Consider the following 16,128-nt stretch of genomic DNA (forward strand, 5'->3'; position numbering starts at 1 on the left):
TCTCTGTCTGCCACTGCGTTGGATCACAGTTACTCATTCCGGTCCTCTGTGTCCTGTATGAACACTGGTATTGGCTCTCAGCCATGGTCCACATCCTAACCACTCTAAGAGGGGAAGCCACTGAGAGGAAAGGCCCTGCACCTTCTGATTGGCTGACCAGACTGGCCCAGATGTCAGTGTGTCATTTCAGTCAGCAAAAGCCAGGTGCTTGGTCCCTCTCAGTCCTGTTTAGCCTGAAGAAGCACCGCTCGCATTTATTCTAAATCAAGGTAAATAAAGTAGCTTTGAATGCACAAGCGTCTCCAACATTGAAAATACACAAAGGAATTGATCATGGACCTTGTAAATGAAGAAGCCTGGGCAAGTTCAAGTGCAGTGAGTCCACCACTCTGCACTCCTGCCTAAGGCCAGACTTAAGGGGTAGGTCTTTCTTAGGGTCTTTCCAATGCCTTTTATCCAGGTCAAAAGCCATAGATTTCATCTCAGGATAGACTATCATGGTCAATAGGTAGTGGCTATCTGGGGCTCTGGGGGCTGAGAATTTTAAGACCCTACCAGATTTAATCAGATGAGGCTATGATCAATTGATAATGCCTGGCACAGGCATAAAAGAGAGGCCATAGGCACCATCAGCTCCTGGCTAGTTACCTAGGGAGGTCACCTGGGAGAAGAGGTAGCCCTGACTCCTTGAAGACAAGGAGGGCCTACCCAGTGACGTCCTCCCGCATGGCTCTTACCCTCTTGTGCAGGTCCCAGAAGCCATCCGCAAGTGCCAGCGGGCAGGGATCACAGTCCGCATGGTCACTGGTGACAATATCAACACAGCCCGGGCCATTGCCATCAAGTGTGGCATTATCCACCCTGGGGAGGATTTCCTGTGCTTGGAGGGCAAAGAGTTCAACCGGAGGATCCGCAATGAGAAGGGGGAGGTACGCGCGCACATGTGGCTACCGCCAAGGCTCTGCCTCGGGCCAAGCTCAAGAGGGGGCCGGGAGGCTTGGGCACTGCATGCTTGAATGGAAGCCAACTGGTGTGTCCCCGAAGAGCCCAGTGACTGCATGGGGCTCGATTTCTCTCTCTGACCCCACCGACATACCACACCCCTCTCCAGATTGAGCAGGAGCGGATTGACAAGATCTGGCCAAAGCTGAGAGTGCTGGCTCGCTCCTCGCCCACGGATAAGCACACGCTGGTTAAAGGTAAGATTGGGGTGCCATCGGTAATTCTGAGCCCAGAAGCAGCTCCCCCTGAGCCAAGCCCCATTTGTGTGGCCTTGCAGCTTCCCCACAGAAGAGAAGAGGGGACACCAGGGATTCTCCTCACATAAGGACCTGCTGACTTATTCCTTTTCAGCCTTGGGAGGCCTGCAGAAGGTCCCCTGGGAGAAGGGGGCATGGGGAGACTGTGAGACTCTCTTGTGAACCTTCAAGTTTCTCCAGGTCGCTGTGGGCCTGGGCCTGGGGACTCAGACTGCCTGGCAGGAGGGCTGACTTGGCTAGAGGTGTTCTGATCCATGTGCATAAAGCCCCGCCCCCCACCCGAGACATGGTTTCTCTGTAGCTCTTAAGCCTGTCCTGGAACACACTCTGTAGACCAGGCTGGCCTCGAACTCACAGAGATCTGCCTGTCTCTGCCTCCTGAGTGCTGGGATTAAAGGTCTGCCCCACCACTGCCCAGCTCATGCAGCCTTTCTTAGGCAGACCTTCAGGAACTTTCCACAGACCCAGCTCTTTCATGCCTAGACAGTATTTACTGCTCTTTGTCATCTGAAAGGCAGCTCACCTTCCCCCTCTGTCAGGCCCCAGACCCTTAGGAAGCCAACCCTTGTGAACAGGCCCAAAGAATGAGAAGACTTGGGAATAGCACAAGGCTAGAATCCTCCTGCCTGCCACTCACAGAGCCTCAGCAACACCAACCGGCATTCCTGTAGTTACAGCCCTGGTTCACATCTTAGGACTCCTACTACGCTCTCTGGGGCCTTGGCCAGTCTGTCCACTTTGGGTCTCAGTTTTCCCATCTGTAAAATGTCCAGAAGGTGGGGTTGTTACTTCTGCCTGGGATCATCCCTAGGCACCTTAGAGGCATGTGTCTTAAAGATGGAAGCAAATGCGGCCTGTGGATAGAAGCATGGACCCCCACGACTACAGACACTGCAGCAGGGGCCCTGACTCACCCTCATTCCTCACTCAGATGCTGCAGCATGGGCCCTGGCTCACCCTCATTCCTCACTCAGACGCTGCAGCATGGGCCCTGTCTCACCCTCATTCCTCACTCAGACACTGCAGCGGAGGCCCTGGCTCACTGACAGACACTGCAGCAGGGGCCCTGGCTCACCCTCATTCCTCACTGACTCTGTCACTGAGCCCTTATGGAGGAACTACTATGTGCTCTAGCATGTCCTTCACTGCACACGCATAGCTTCCAAAGGATATGCACCAAGCCGCATCCCTGCACAGTACATGAGGATGTTCTGCTCCCGCCGCTGGACTCTTGCTCACGCTAGAGAGGATGTGAAGCTCAAGTCTGGGTGTGGGGGCAGATGGAATCTATGTGTTCCCAACAGCACAGGGAACTACACTGTGCAGAGCCCCTGGGTTCAAGGGACGAGAACAAGAGGAGATTAAGGCAGATTGACCTTGACCATGAAGGTCCAGTGATACTGTCACCCCATGGGGAGGGGAGATACATAGGAAGGCCAAGAAAGGAAAAACAATGAATAGGGACCTCAGTCTACTTTAGAAGAGTGACCCGAAGGCAGAGGGGTCACTGGGATCTTCCAAAGGTGGCAGCTGCAGTAGGACTGGGCGGTGCAGTGCAGTGTTTTTGGTGAATGAATGCAAGTAGGTTGTGTGCGGATCTGGTGTGGAGAAAAACAGCAGGGAATCCCATAAGGTCCCCCATACAGACCCTGCTACGGGCCCACACCCCTTCCCTGGGAGTCAGGCATAACAGACCTGGTGAGATGTTAACGGGTACTGTGAGACTTCTGAGCCAGGGCCTCTGGCATCCTAGTAGTGCCATCTGTGACCGACAGCCATTGTCAGGACAGTGTGAGCCTCAGCTAGAGCCCTCTGGGGTGATGGGCACACAGGACAGGGGCAAGGAAGCCCAGGGCACCCACCTGAGTGTTGGTAGAAGAAAGACCATTAGATGGTGGCTCACGCCTTTAATCCCAGCACTCAGGAGACAGAGACAGGCGGTTCTCTGAGTTCAAGGCCAGCCTGGTCTGCAGAGTGAGTTCCAGGGCTACACAGAGCAACCCTGTCTTGAAAAACCAGAAGAAACGAAAGTAATACCATTAGATACCAGAGAGACAAGAAGAGAGGGATACCCACAGGTGAGGGGCACCTAGGAAGACAGGAGGGGAAGTCTACAGAGAAGAGCATGGGCCACTGTGGGACCAGCTGCTGAGAGGCCAGAAGAGACAGGCTAGAGATGTGACCACAGGGAGGCCCCAAGGAACCATGCAGTGTAGGGTCTGATGAGTTCCTTGCCTTAGAGGAGTCCAGCACTGGTCAAGGACCCAGAAGAGTCAAAGATTGACCTGCCAGCTTCAGGGACAGGAGTTCAAACAGACTGAGCCTGGGCCAGTAGGATCTGGACTGGCTGCCAGCCAGCAGGAATAGCCAGGATAACTCCCAAGGAACCAGTCATGGAGGCTGAGCTTTCTGGGGGGTGAAAGGGATGGTGTCCCAACCTTGGAGCCTTGTCTCCTGCCTCCACAGTCTGATGCTGTTTGCCTAGCACAGACAGGGCAATGCCTACATGCAGACAAGGAGGCAACCAGCCACAGTGAGGCGTGAGGCGTTGTGTTCGATCTGGTGTTCACCAATTATGTCACTGGAGATGTGTGTGCAGAGAGAGGTCACAAGCCAGTGGGGCAGGATCTCTAGCAAATGGTGTGGCTATGGCAGAATAACTAGGGGACTGTGTTTCTCATAGAACTGCCAAGAACGGCAAGAGCAAAGGCAGTGCTGGAGGATGGGCAGCCCCAAGCCAGCCTGGGCTAATGAGGAGCCTGGGACGCTGAAAGTGCTGGAAAGAGCAATGATGGGAGGGGCGGGCTGGCCAGGCAGGGAAGAGGCCATGCTGAGGCTCAGGGCTGGCTCTGGGACCCTGAGCACCCCGTCTCACTCCCTAGGCATCATTGACAGCACCCACACTGAGCAGCGGCAGGTGGTGGCTGTGACAGGGGATGGGACCAACGATGGACCTGCTCTCAAGAAGGCAGATGTGGGCTTCGCAATGGTAAGAGTGGCTTGAAGGGGGCTTCAGGACTGATTGGGTCTCAAAGGCAAGGATGGCAAGGCTGGACTACACAGCTTCAAACTGGCATATGAGACTTCCGACACACACTTAACACCCACCCTCGCCATCCGCCAAAGTTTGTATTCAGTCAAAGCTTTTGAGCCCCAGCCTAGCCTCAGAGGTCTTCCTGAAAGGAGAAACCAGTGCCATGCTGGGTCAGCTCTGCCTGCTGGGTGTTTAGAGACCAAGGAGGAATGCAGCAGGGCCAGGCTTCCTGGGGGAGAAAGTTGGCCTCAGAGGGGTGGCTGTGTGCACCCATGCACACCTGTATATGTGTACATGTTTGTATGCATGTAAACACATAATATGCATGTGCGTTTCTGTTTGGTCTGAATGAGCTGGTTCCTTTAGGTCAGGGGTGAGGTGTACAGGGTTAAGACTGTGTTAGAGGTAAGAACGGCCATATAGAGCCACTCACCTCCCCAGCTGCCCCACCAGGCTCCTGCCCCTGTCCCCACAGGGCATCGCAGGCACCGATGTGGCCAAGGAGGCCTCAGACATCATCCTGACGGACGACAACTTCAGCAGCATCGTCAAGGCAGTGATGTGGGGCCGGAATGTCTATGACAGCATATCCAAATTCCTGCAGTTCCAGCTGACAGTCAATGTGGTGGCTGTGATCGTGGCCTTCACAGGTGCCTGCATCACACAGGTGGGTCCTGGGAGAACCATACCCAAAGCTGGGAAGGACAGTCTCCAGCCTCCAGGACATCCTAGGTTGCGGGGAATCACAACACTGGAGACGGACACACATCGTGTGCTACACAAGAGTGGGGCCTTCACTCCGGAGTGGGGTAGATTAGGAGCGGTATGGCTGAATGGAGGAGGCAGTGGGATTCTGTCTGTCCAGATCGCTGTCACTGGGTCCTCAGCAGGCTGCTCACTGAGGCAGGAGGAGCCGGGTGGAGTGAGTACCGTTTCACAGAGGCAGAAACAGGCTCAAAGGAGAGGATGGCCAGGTATTCAACCTGCCTTTTATATCTCCTGACATAACCAGACTGCAGCTCCCAGGAACTGGCTTTTTTGGTATGGGCAAAAAGGGTGACTTCAGTTCTAAGGGAGTCTCAGAGAGCTGACTGTTCCTAGTCACCACCTGGGTACACAAGCCTCTACCTATAAGGGAACCCAGAGTCCATCCCCAAGGGTCACAGGGCCATAGGACACTGCTCCTCTCTGCTGTGACCGCCACCGTGGTGCTATGGTAGCTGCAGTATTGACCCTGTGCCACCCAAGCCCTGAGAGTTGGGTTGAGTGTCTGCTGGCTCTCTCCTGGTCTGTAGGTGAAAAGCTCCCTCTAGTGGTTAATTGTAGACATTACCGTGACAGCTTCCTGAAGACTGGACTGGTGCCATTAAGAAAATAGAGTCAAAGACAAGGATCAGATGGCCCAACATCTCTGTCTAAGCAGGGCCATGCAGGCTTTGGTAGGAAATTGCACACCTGGCCCTGAGGTTCTTTTTTAAATGTATTTATTATGTATATAATGGTCTGCCTCATGTGTCCCTGCAGACAGAAGTTGGCACCAGATCTTATTACCGGTGGTTGTGAGCCACCATATGGTTGCTGGGAATTGAACCCAGGACCTCTGGAAGAGCAGTCAGTGCTCTTAACCACTGAGCCATATCTCCAGCCCCATGACCCTGAGGTTCTTATATCTGATAATGTAGAATGGCTGGAGAAAGCCCAGAGCCGCAGCCCTACCAGGCAGAAGTGAGGTGGCAGGGACAGCAGGGAAAACACAGGGAAGGTAGACAAGCAAGAAGCTGTGAAGCATTCAGAATAGAAGGACTTCCTGGAGGGGTATCTATGGGCCATAGGAAGGTCAAGGGTAGAGCCAACGGTGAGGGACAGGGGGCTCTGGATAGAAGACCATGTGTGGAAGAAGTTTGTTCTAGACACCATGTGACAGGTGTCTGTGGGACATTGAAGGGACATTGAAGAGACATTGAAGGGGCCCCAGGAAGACAGATGTAGAAGTAAGAGAACAAGATCTTAAACAAGAAGAGAGTGGCTAAGATTCTGGGGTCAAGAGAGCCTGGAGGAGGGGTCCCTTAATGTTCTACAAAAGTCACAGCGGGGGGTGGGGGGACTGGAGAAATGGCTCAGCAGTTAAGAGCACTGGTCGCACCTAAGAATGGATAAGGAAAATGTGATACATTTACACAATGGAGTACTACACAGCAGAAAATAATAATGACATCTTGAGATTTGCAAGCAAACGGATGGAGCTAGAAAACATCATATTGAGTGAAGTAACTCAGACCCAGAAAGACAAAATATTTTATGGACTCAATCATAAGTGGCTTTTAGACATAAAGCAAAGAAAACCAGCCTACAAGTCAAAATCCCAGAGAACCTAGACAACAAAGAGGACCCTAGGAGAGACATACATAGATATAATCTACATGGGAAGTAGAAAAAGACAAGATCCTGAGTAAATTGGGAGCATGGGGAGCATGGGAGAGGGTTGAAGGGAAGGGAAGAGGAAGGGAGGGGAACAGAGAAAAATGTAGAACTTAACAAATCAATAAAAAAAAATTAAAAAGAGCACTGGCTGCTCTTCTAGAGGATGCAAGTTCAATTCCCAGCACCCACATGGAAACGCACACCTGTCTGTAACTCCAGTTCTAGGGATTTGACACCCTCACACAGACATGCATGCAAGCAAAACACCGATGTATATAAAAATAAATGTTTTTTAAGGAAGTCACAGATGACTTTAAATAAAGGAAGGGGGTGAAGATGAGGTCAGCTCTGCTGCTGCGGGCAAGGCCTGTATCTGTGAGGAGTGGAGGATAAAGGACCAGCTCCTCCAGTCAGGCGCACAGAGCTTATTCTGTCCTGCCTGGGCCCAGAGTGAATCTGACAGCGTCCACACCAGCATGGTTATGGAGATCACCTCCGTGTGTTTGTCTTACTTGATGGGCTCCCTAGCATGATCATGCATTTATTTTGGAGTCATAGTTATAAACACCCATAAGATATAACATGATGGAAGATAAGATGGAATTGGGAGCAGAGCTCAAAGAACATTGTCTCCAGGACAGAGACTTGAGCCCCTGAGGCTGAAGGGCAGAGGCAGCAGGGAGTTAACAGGTTGGGTGCTGGCTTCAGACAGGAGGGAAGTAGGCAAGGATGTTGCTGAGTCTCCCAGAAGCCAGGGAGCTGTGACTATCGACCCTGTGGGCCCAGGACTGAGGTAGGCAATTCATAACACTCTCCACAGAAGCTTTAAGAACCTGCCACACATGCTCAGAGCACCAGAGCCAGGGCAGCCTACAACCTGTGATGGGATCCTGCTGAGAGCCTGCCCTCTGGCTCTGGTGGCTCACTAAGTGACGGTCCTCTCCCCACCACTGTTGTAGGACTCCCCTCTCAAGGCCGTGCAGATGCTTTGGGTGAACCTCATCATGGACACGTTTGCCTCCCTGGCCCTGGCCACAGAACCGCCTACCGAAACTCTGCTCCTGAGGAAACCTTACGGCCGCAACAAGCCGCTCATCTCGCGGACCATGATGAAGAACATCCTGGGCCATGCCGTGTACCAGCTCACCCTCATCTTCACCCTGCTCTTCGTGGGTGAGCACCCCAGAACTCACCCCTCTGTGGCCAGGTTACCAACTTCTGAACACACCCTGGCCCACATCCAACATCTGGCTTTACACATGCCATCCTGCTTTACTCATGGGGAAACTGAGGCAAGGAGTAAAGTGTCAATTGCAGCACACAGGGAGCCAGAAGCAGCCATACCCTGTCCCAGGCTGGCTGACCTCCAGGCCAGCTGTAGGGTTAAGCACACACCAGGCAAGGCAGCAACATCCAGGACTGATGAAGCCTTGTTAGCCCCTGAGAGCCGAGGCCCTGGGCCAAGCAACCTGCCCCTTCCCTGACCCCTTCTAGCGACTTCTCTGCCCCAGAAAGAAGTCTTCATGGAGACTTTCCCGGGGAGGGGCACACAACTTCTGTCCATTCCTTCCTCAGCTCCTCCAGCCACTCAGAGAGCCAAGGGTCTTTGCCTATGCCTTCGTCAACTTTCCTTCTTTAAAATAAAGTCCCTGAGGGCTGGAGAGATGGCTCAGAGGTTAAGAGCATTGCCTGCTCTTCAAAAGGTCCTGAGTTCAATTCCCAGCGACCACATGGTGGTTCACAACCATCTGTAATGGGGTCTGGTGCCCTCTTCTGGCCTGCAGGCATACACAGACAGAATATTGTATACATAATAAATAAATAAATAAATATTTAAAAAAAATAAAATAAAGTCCCTGAGATCATCTGGACTCTCGCTGTAGGAGGCCATATTCAGATGATGCCATTGTTTGGGGCCAGTAACAAAATAAGGGTACATAATGAAGAAAAATTCCTCACCTCATGGCCAGGAAGCAGAGAGAGGTGTGGGCCCAGGCCCCTAATGGCCTGAAACCTCCCACCAGGCTCCACCTTGTAGAGATCCCACCTCCCTTAGGGCTAGAGATGTGGTCGAGCCTTTGCTCAGTATGTATCAAGCCCTTGGTTCTCTTCTAAGCACAATAAAAAGGTCGTGGTGGTACCTGCCTGTAATTCCAGTACTTGGGAAGCAGAGGCAGGAGGATCAGAAGTTTAAGATCATCCTTGGCTACATAATGAGCTCCATGAGACCCTGGTTCCACTACCTCCCCATAGCACCATAGCCTGGGTACCAGGTCTCAAATACACAGGTCTCTAGGACACGTTTGCTTAAGCTTACCTCAAGGATTTGTGTCCTCCCAGTACATTCGTAAGGAATGTTGCTGTGTAATGCAGGTGGCAACAGAAAAGGTGACAGGCCCCAAGCCATTTATCATCTAGGGCAGTGGTCCTCAACCTTCCTCACGTTACCACCTTCGTGCTGTGATGACCTCCAACCACAAAATTATTTTCATTGCTACTTCATAACTGTAATTTTGCTACTGTTATGAATTGTAGTTTAAATATCTAGTAAGCAGGATAACTGATATCTGACCCCTGTAGAAGAGTTGTTTGACCCCTAGAGGGATCATGGACCACAGGTTGAGAACCACTAATCTAGAGAAAGGATTGGCTCCCTGAGCAGCACCGCGGGCTGCGCTCTGCCCCATCCCCTGCCTTAGCCTTGCCCCACCTTCTGGTTTGGCAGGTGAAAAGATGTTCCAGATCGACAGCGGGAGGAATGCGCCCCTGCACTCACCCCCCTCGGAGCACTACACCATCATCTTCAACACCTTCGTCATGATGCAGCTTTTCAACGAGATCAACGCCCGCAAGATCCACGGCGAGCGCAACGTCTTTGACGGCATCTTCCGGAACCCTATCTTCTGCACCATCGTTCTGGGCACGTTTGCCATCCAGGTACCCAGCTCCCACCTAACCTGGGCTGGGCAAGGCGGTGGCTCCCCGGCCCTCCGTGCCATCTCCGTGTCTGTCCCTCCGATCTCTGACCCGCAGATAGTGATCGTGCAGTTTGGCGGGAAGCCCTTCAGCTGCTCTCCGCTCCAGCTGGACCAGTGGATGTGGTGTATCTTCATCGGCCTGGGAGAGCTCGTCTGGGGCCAGGTCAGCGTGGGGGATCTGGGGGTGGACAAAAGGGGCCTTGAATCAAGGGAAGAAGATCAGCAGGATTGGTCCTGGCTGTGATTTGTCCATACCAGGGAAAGCCATTCCCAAAACTGGGCATCATAGCAATGGAGGTGGTCCAAGGCTTCAAATGCAGGCCACTTGTGGGTACCGACACTCTGAATTTGACCTTTTGTCTGTATCTCACTACTGCTCGTGTTTTCTATTTTAAATTGCAGCAGTTTGCTTTAACTTAAGTTTATGTCCAAAGGCAATGCCATTTTACTGGCATGACTTGCCTTAAGTAGAAGCTTATGAAAAACTTAATATAAGGAGCATGATGCTAAGGCACCAAGCTTGGGTGCTTCAGCCTGCCGCAGCTCAGAACATGAAACCAACGTGCTGAAAGGGGGATCATCTATTGGTGTCCTAAGGGTAGTGACCTGATGGCAAAAGCAGGGATACATCCTGCCATGTTACAGTGTGACTTGGGGTGCGCCTATGGTCTCTGAGCATCTCCTAAATTGAAGGTGCTCTCTGGTGGCCACTCCATCTCTGACTCTAGAAGATTCTTCCACCTGATTCATTCTCTACATCTACCCAGGTTCTAGGCATCCATGGACATTCCATGCACTTACCACATCCACACACCACACACACCATCACATTGCTGATAGCTGGAAATCTCAGTCGCCTGACCCAGGACACTACATAGGAGAAGTGTCTTTGTCCATAAACTGAGCTAAAAAGGACTTTATTCCCAGTGTGCCCAGACATCCAGGAAGTGGACTCATCATAGGACTCAGATGATTTTCTTCTTCACATTATTCCCAGGCTAGAATAAGAAACTACAGCGGTGAGCCAGGTATGGAAGCACACATTTGTAATACTAACACTCAGGAGGTTGAGGCAGGAGGACTGCATATTTGAAGGTAGTCTGGGTTACATATCCAGACCCCATCCCAAAGAAGGAAGAGAAGATGGTGATGTCATGACAACGTGTACTGTGGTTCACGCCTTAATCCCAGCACTCAGGAGGCAGAGGCAGGCAGTTCTCTGTGAGTTCGAGGTCTACAGAGTGAGTTCCAGGGCAGCCAGGGCTACACAGAAACAAACAAAACAACAAACAAAAAGCCACTAAATTTGATTAGGACCCTTCCTCTGTTTCCTGGGCACCCTGGGACCTACATCCTGAGGGGTCCCTCGGCATCCAGGGAGCAAACTCATGAGCACTAACACCGGTGCCAATAACCAGCACTGACCCTGAACTTCCAGAGAGCCTAAGCATGAGGTGCAGCCCTTGCCTGCATATGAGGGGCCTCTGATGTCTGACTCTCAGGCCTCAGCCTGGGGAGCAAGCATTTCGGGAAGAATAAGAATGCATGCATCTCACGTGTGTCTGCCTTCAGGTTCAGGACACCTTGTGCTCCCTGGGAGTCATTCACAGAAGGGTCTGCACAGCATGTACATAGTACCTGCCTGGGTCCTCAAACCCCAAAGATACCCCAGCCTTATTAATAGGAGTCCAGAGCTCAGCAGGGAAATATGACTTGCCCTGAGTCACATGATCCAGGTGTTCCTGGGGTATGCCAAGTCACAGCAGCCAGTTCCTCAAGGCCACATTGTCTCACTCTCTTCTTTGTGTCCAATAAGTGGAATAAAAAGACTATTATTAAGAAACAATAAACCGGGCGGTGTGGTGCATGCCTTTAATCCCAGCACTCTGGAGGCAGAGGCAGGCGGACCTCTGTGAGTTCAAGACCAGCCTGGTCTAAGCTAGTTCCAGGACAGCTAGAGCTGTTATGCAGAGAAACCCTGTCTCAGGAAAAGGAAGAAGAGGAGGAGGAGGAGAAGGAGGAAGAGAAGGAAGAGGAGAAAGGGGAGGAGGAGGAGGAAGAAACAAAAGCAGTCCAGTTAGAATGGGTGACAGGTTAAAAGGGGAGCTTAACATGTGACTAGGAAACAGAGAAGCAGAAAAGGAGGGAATGGGACTCAAGGACCGAGAAGAAAGTCGTCAGTTCTGACCCTTTGCTGGGTACATCCCTTGCAGGTCATTGCCACCATCCCTACCAGCAGACTCAAGTTCCTGAAGGAGGCGGGGCGGCTCACGCAAAAGGAGGAGATTCCTGAGGAGGAGTTAAATGAAGACGTGGAGGAGATAGACCACGCAGAGCGGGAGCTTCGCCGTGGCCAGATCCTGTGGTTCCGGGGCCTGAATCGGATCCAGACACAGGTGCGGGGAACTCCTAGGACTGGGCCAGACTTGAGGGTGTGGCCGGTGTGTTCCATTGCACCCTCACACTCTGATGTGAGGGAGGGTGGCCATAGGAGCCATGTCCATCGTATGGTCTCAGAAGAGCCCTCACCAGCCCTCCAGCCATGAGTGCACACACACTTCTACTACACAAGCAGAGTGCAGCCTCAGGAAGACCATTGTTTCCTCAGACTAGCCGGTGGTAGACATGAGTCTCAGCCACCATGGTTTTCTAGAGGGAGCCCTGAGAGAATGGGGGTGGCCAGCAGGGCTGAGGTGAGTGAGGGTTCTAGGAGGGGCAGCCATTATGAAGGGAAACTGACAGCCAGGGAGCTACAGTCACCTTTACAGGTATGCACACTCTGCCTCTGTGAGGGTCTCAGAGCATTGCCCTTGACTCTACCCGGATGTGGAATAGAGGTTAAAATCCCCATACACAGAGGTACACATGCAAGCCAGGATTATCCATGAGAACATACAAGCACAGTGCCTGCCCAGCTAGAAGCAGGCTTCTGCCTCAGAACTAAAGCTTTGCAGCCACAGTGTGGTACGTGATGGTACAGGAAGGCCACACACATGCACATTCCATGTTCTCCCAAGGCCCCCATGCCTGTACTTGATGAATGTGCTGTAGGAAACCAAGAAAGACATTGCCCTCATATCCCTTGCCCGAGTAATCTGGGCAAGTGACACATGGATCAATCGCTACATTTCCATGGTACAGCAAACCCCTCCACTAGGGTTCCCTGCACCCCACAGGGACTCATTTGACTCATATAGCCCTGCGCTGCCCATTTAGTCCTTCCCACCAGGACCCTGGCAGCCCCTATTTCCTGGGAGGGTACCTCGCAGTCCTCACACCTCAGGAAGAAGGGACTATAGTCCCCTAGTGATTATAGTCCTGAGTGGGTGCGAGTAACTGAGTCTGCCCTCCCTGAACTCTGGTGTGGGCCTGGTACTGTGCCATTTATACCACTACCACCTGCATGGCATTGCCTTTTCTTAATAACAAGAAATAGGACTTGCCCAAGGGCACCTAGCTAGAAATAAGGAGAGCCAGACCTTGGCCCAAGGTCTGTACACCCCAAGGTCTCACCCCATCACTCTGGCTCTAAGCCTGAAGCCACTCTTCCATTCTGACAGCACCTCTACCCCAATCCCTGAGCCACTACTGAGGGAAGAGGTCACACCCCATTGCCCCTACCTCCCACCCCTGCTTGGGACCACCCCCCCCCCGCCCAGGCCTACAGATGGGTCCAGAGCTGAGCAGACGTCTTTCCGAGCCTTGGAGTCTGTCTGGCATTTTTGTTTTAAGTGGTGTTGTCCTTGTCGCCGTGGCTGCGGCTGTTGTGTGACGTTGCACCCGTCAGTCGTGTAGCTGTGGTGTTCGTTTCTTCTCGCAACTTGTCTCGTTCTCTCCTCCGTTGCAGATTGAAGTAGTCAATACTTTCAAGAGCGGGGCCTCCTTCCAGGGGGCCCTGCGGAGACAGTCCTCCGTCACCAGCCAGAGCCAGGACGTAGCCAGTCTCTCTAGCCCTAGTCGCGTGTCGTTATCCAATGCTCTTTCCTCTCCGACCAGCCTTCCTCCTGCTGCAGCTGGGCGTGAGTGTGACTCCTTACCGCCTCCGCTGGCACCACCAACGCCAGCTCCTGGGCGGGCAGGCGGGCAGGGGCCGGGATTCCAGAGGACATGGGGGGACAGGGGTCACTGTGAGGCCCAGGGGCTGAAGGGCCACAGCCACTGAAGACAGTTTCATTGGTCACGAGTCCTCAGGCAGTTATGGGGTTAGCTGGGCATTAAGTACTGTAACTAGCAGTGGGTCACAGGTCTGAATCTGCCGAAGGATCACACCATAGTCAAGAAGGTTCTAGAATCCCAAGGGGTCCCAGTCTGCCTCAGCACCCAAGGCCAGAAGGTACCAGTCACCAAGAGAAGCACAGAGAGCTCCTCACTCTAGTCTCTTACCTTGTCAGGAAAAGCTTGGCCTATGAGGGAAGTGGTCAGAGTTCACTGACTGAGGTCTTGGAGTCAGCCAAAGGGTTAATGTGGATCAAAGTGTAGAAGCCTCTCAGGGGTCACAGTCACAGTGGGAGCTCAAAACAAGAGGGACCATGAGCCAAGCAATCACCGCAGGTCCAGTGTCACAGACAGGAATGACAGACCAAGGAAACCAAAGCCCTTCAGGATCATGGTGTCCTTCCCTTGCATACTGAGTGTACCAGCTGCTTTCCTAACCCTTCCCCCACAGAGGGTAGAGCATGCTAAAGTCCCAACACCTTCCTGGAAGAGACAAGGCTCCTGTTCCATCCAGCTGATCTCAAGTAGAGAATGGTGGGGCACATACATCTTAGCAGGGTGACAGCTAGTCCCAAAAGATCTGGTCTAACTCTGGTATCCTTTCTTTCTTATCTGAGAGGTAGCCTGGGACTCTGAGTGCCTCTTCATCTTCCTTCTGCCAAGCACATCTGCCCCTACCACCACCTTTGATCTAGGGCTTCTCATCTCTGGCTCTGTCTAAATCTTTGCTGGGCTTCTCCAGGCCCTTGGGTTCCTCCATTCAAACCTTCCCAAAGTATATGGAATCTTCATTCCAGCCTCTTAACACAACACAACCCGTATGCTGCCCTAGCCAGCCTTCAGGGTCTTTGATGAGAAAGACTCCATCTCTTGATGCATTTTAAATGGCCCCACCCCATCCCAACCCAGAACACCCAGCGTCACCCCTCCCTGCCCCCCTCAGCAGGGAGGATGTGTGCACAGGTCCAGGGTTCTTCCACTGGAGCCCTCCAGCAGAGGGCACAGATCACTGAGAGCCCGCTGATAGGCAATCCATGCTGGTGTCCCACTACCATCCCATGGGGACTGCCCTCCTTGGCATGCCAGATGACAAGGAGGCTGAAGAGTGGTCTCCCATTGTAAAAAGATGAACCCAGATTAGACAGAGACCCATGTGAGCAGACGGTGTCTGGATCACCTGTATGAGTGATCCATGCTCAGCTGGCCTTTCCTTACTCCCCACCCCATCAATCCAACCCTGAGCTCTGACTGCTAAGACTCTGGCTCCAGGGCACAAGCTCAATTCTTTTTTTTTTTTTTTGAGACAGGGTTTCACTGTGGTAGCCCTGGCTTTCTTGGAACTCACTCTATAGACCAGGCTGGCCTTGAACTCCTAGAGATCCTTCTGCTTCTGCATCATACGTGCTGGCATCACCACAACCACCTGACCAACAACCTCATTTTTTATTCATCCTGGTTCACCTCTTTCCTGAAGCAAAGTACTTTGCCCTAGGCACAACAGACATCATGTGGCATTCCCAGGCACCCATGTGTCCTTCAAGGGCATCCTTGGCAGTCCCTCAGCTTAGCCCTCACGTGCTAGAACTGAACACTGCCCTCTCATCTCGGCAGCTTTCTCAGCCTTTCTTCTGCACCAGCGTAAAGGTCATCAAGGAGGCCGCTCCCGACACACTTTTACAGACAGGCCTGTGTATCCCCGTTCTCTTGCTTCCAGACAGACCCATCCCTCCTTCATTCCGTGTGACCCTAACTTTGGAGCGGTCATTGGAAGAAAGTCTACCTGGGGTTATACCAAAACTCATCTACCATCCTGGCACATGATCCTTAATTCCCTCTCAGGGTTGAGAGAGAAAGAGGCCAAAAGCAAACTCAGCTCGCTCACCCAGCCTCCACTCTGTCACCTCCCTAGCCTCTTTAACAGTCTCCCACTTATTCCCTCTGCTCTGAACTCCAATTTGTAATTCTAAGTCTCTTTGGGCCTTTCATTGGGTGCGAGGTCTCAAAAACAACCTGACCATTCCTTAACAGGGTGCCCTGGCTCTTAGGAGGACTGCCACCAGTTCAAAGACGCATTTGGATCTCCGAGATCACAATTGGGATGTCACGTAGACATCCCCTTGTCTCTCTCCTTGACCTCTGCTTGGGTAGTTTTTGTAACATCACCTCTTCTGCTCTTCTGGGACTGAGGACCCTCTAGATACTACAGAAGCTTCCTTTAGAG

General features: G+C 52.4%; 1 protein-coding gene across 9 annotated transcripts in view; it reads left to right on the top strand.

Annotated features, from left to right (window-relative positions):
* Nucleotides 1-16,128, top strand: part of Atp2b2 (ATPase plasma membrane Ca2+ transporting 2) — a 314,666-nt gene that overhangs the window by 291,307 nt on the left and 7,231 nt on the right. For 4 of the 9 annotated variants that reach the window (XM_087904421.1, XM_087904424.1, XM_087904425.1 and 1 more), the window contains 9 exons: nt 750-929; nt 1,112-1,199; nt 4,142-4,248; nt 4,769-4,960; nt 7,674-7,887; nt 9,440-9,651; nt 9,748-9,855; nt 11,906-12,088; nt 13,540-13,711. In XM_087904421.1, the coding sequence (XP_087760547.1) occupies nt 750-929; nt 1,112-1,199; nt 4,142-4,248; nt 4,769-4,960; nt 7,674-7,887; nt 9,440-9,651; nt 9,748-9,855; nt 11,906-12,088; nt 13,540-13,711 (1,456 nt within the window). The remainder of the gene's footprint in view (nt 1-749; nt 930-1,111; nt 1,200-4,141; nt 4,249-4,768; nt 4,961-7,673; nt 7,888-9,439; nt 9,652-9,747; nt 9,856-11,905; nt 12,089-13,539; nt 13,712-16,128) is intronic. The other 5 variants (XM_087904419.1, XM_087904420.1, XM_087904423.1 and 2 more) reach the window with 2 other exon arrangements.

Source organism: Myodes glareolus, chromosome 3, assembly GCF_982192425.1.
Source record: "Myodes glareolus chromosome 3, mMyoGla1.1, whole genome shotgun sequence".
Classification (NCBI taxonomy): Eukaryota; Metazoa; Chordata; class Mammalia; order Rodentia; family Cricetidae; genus Myodes; species Myodes glareolus.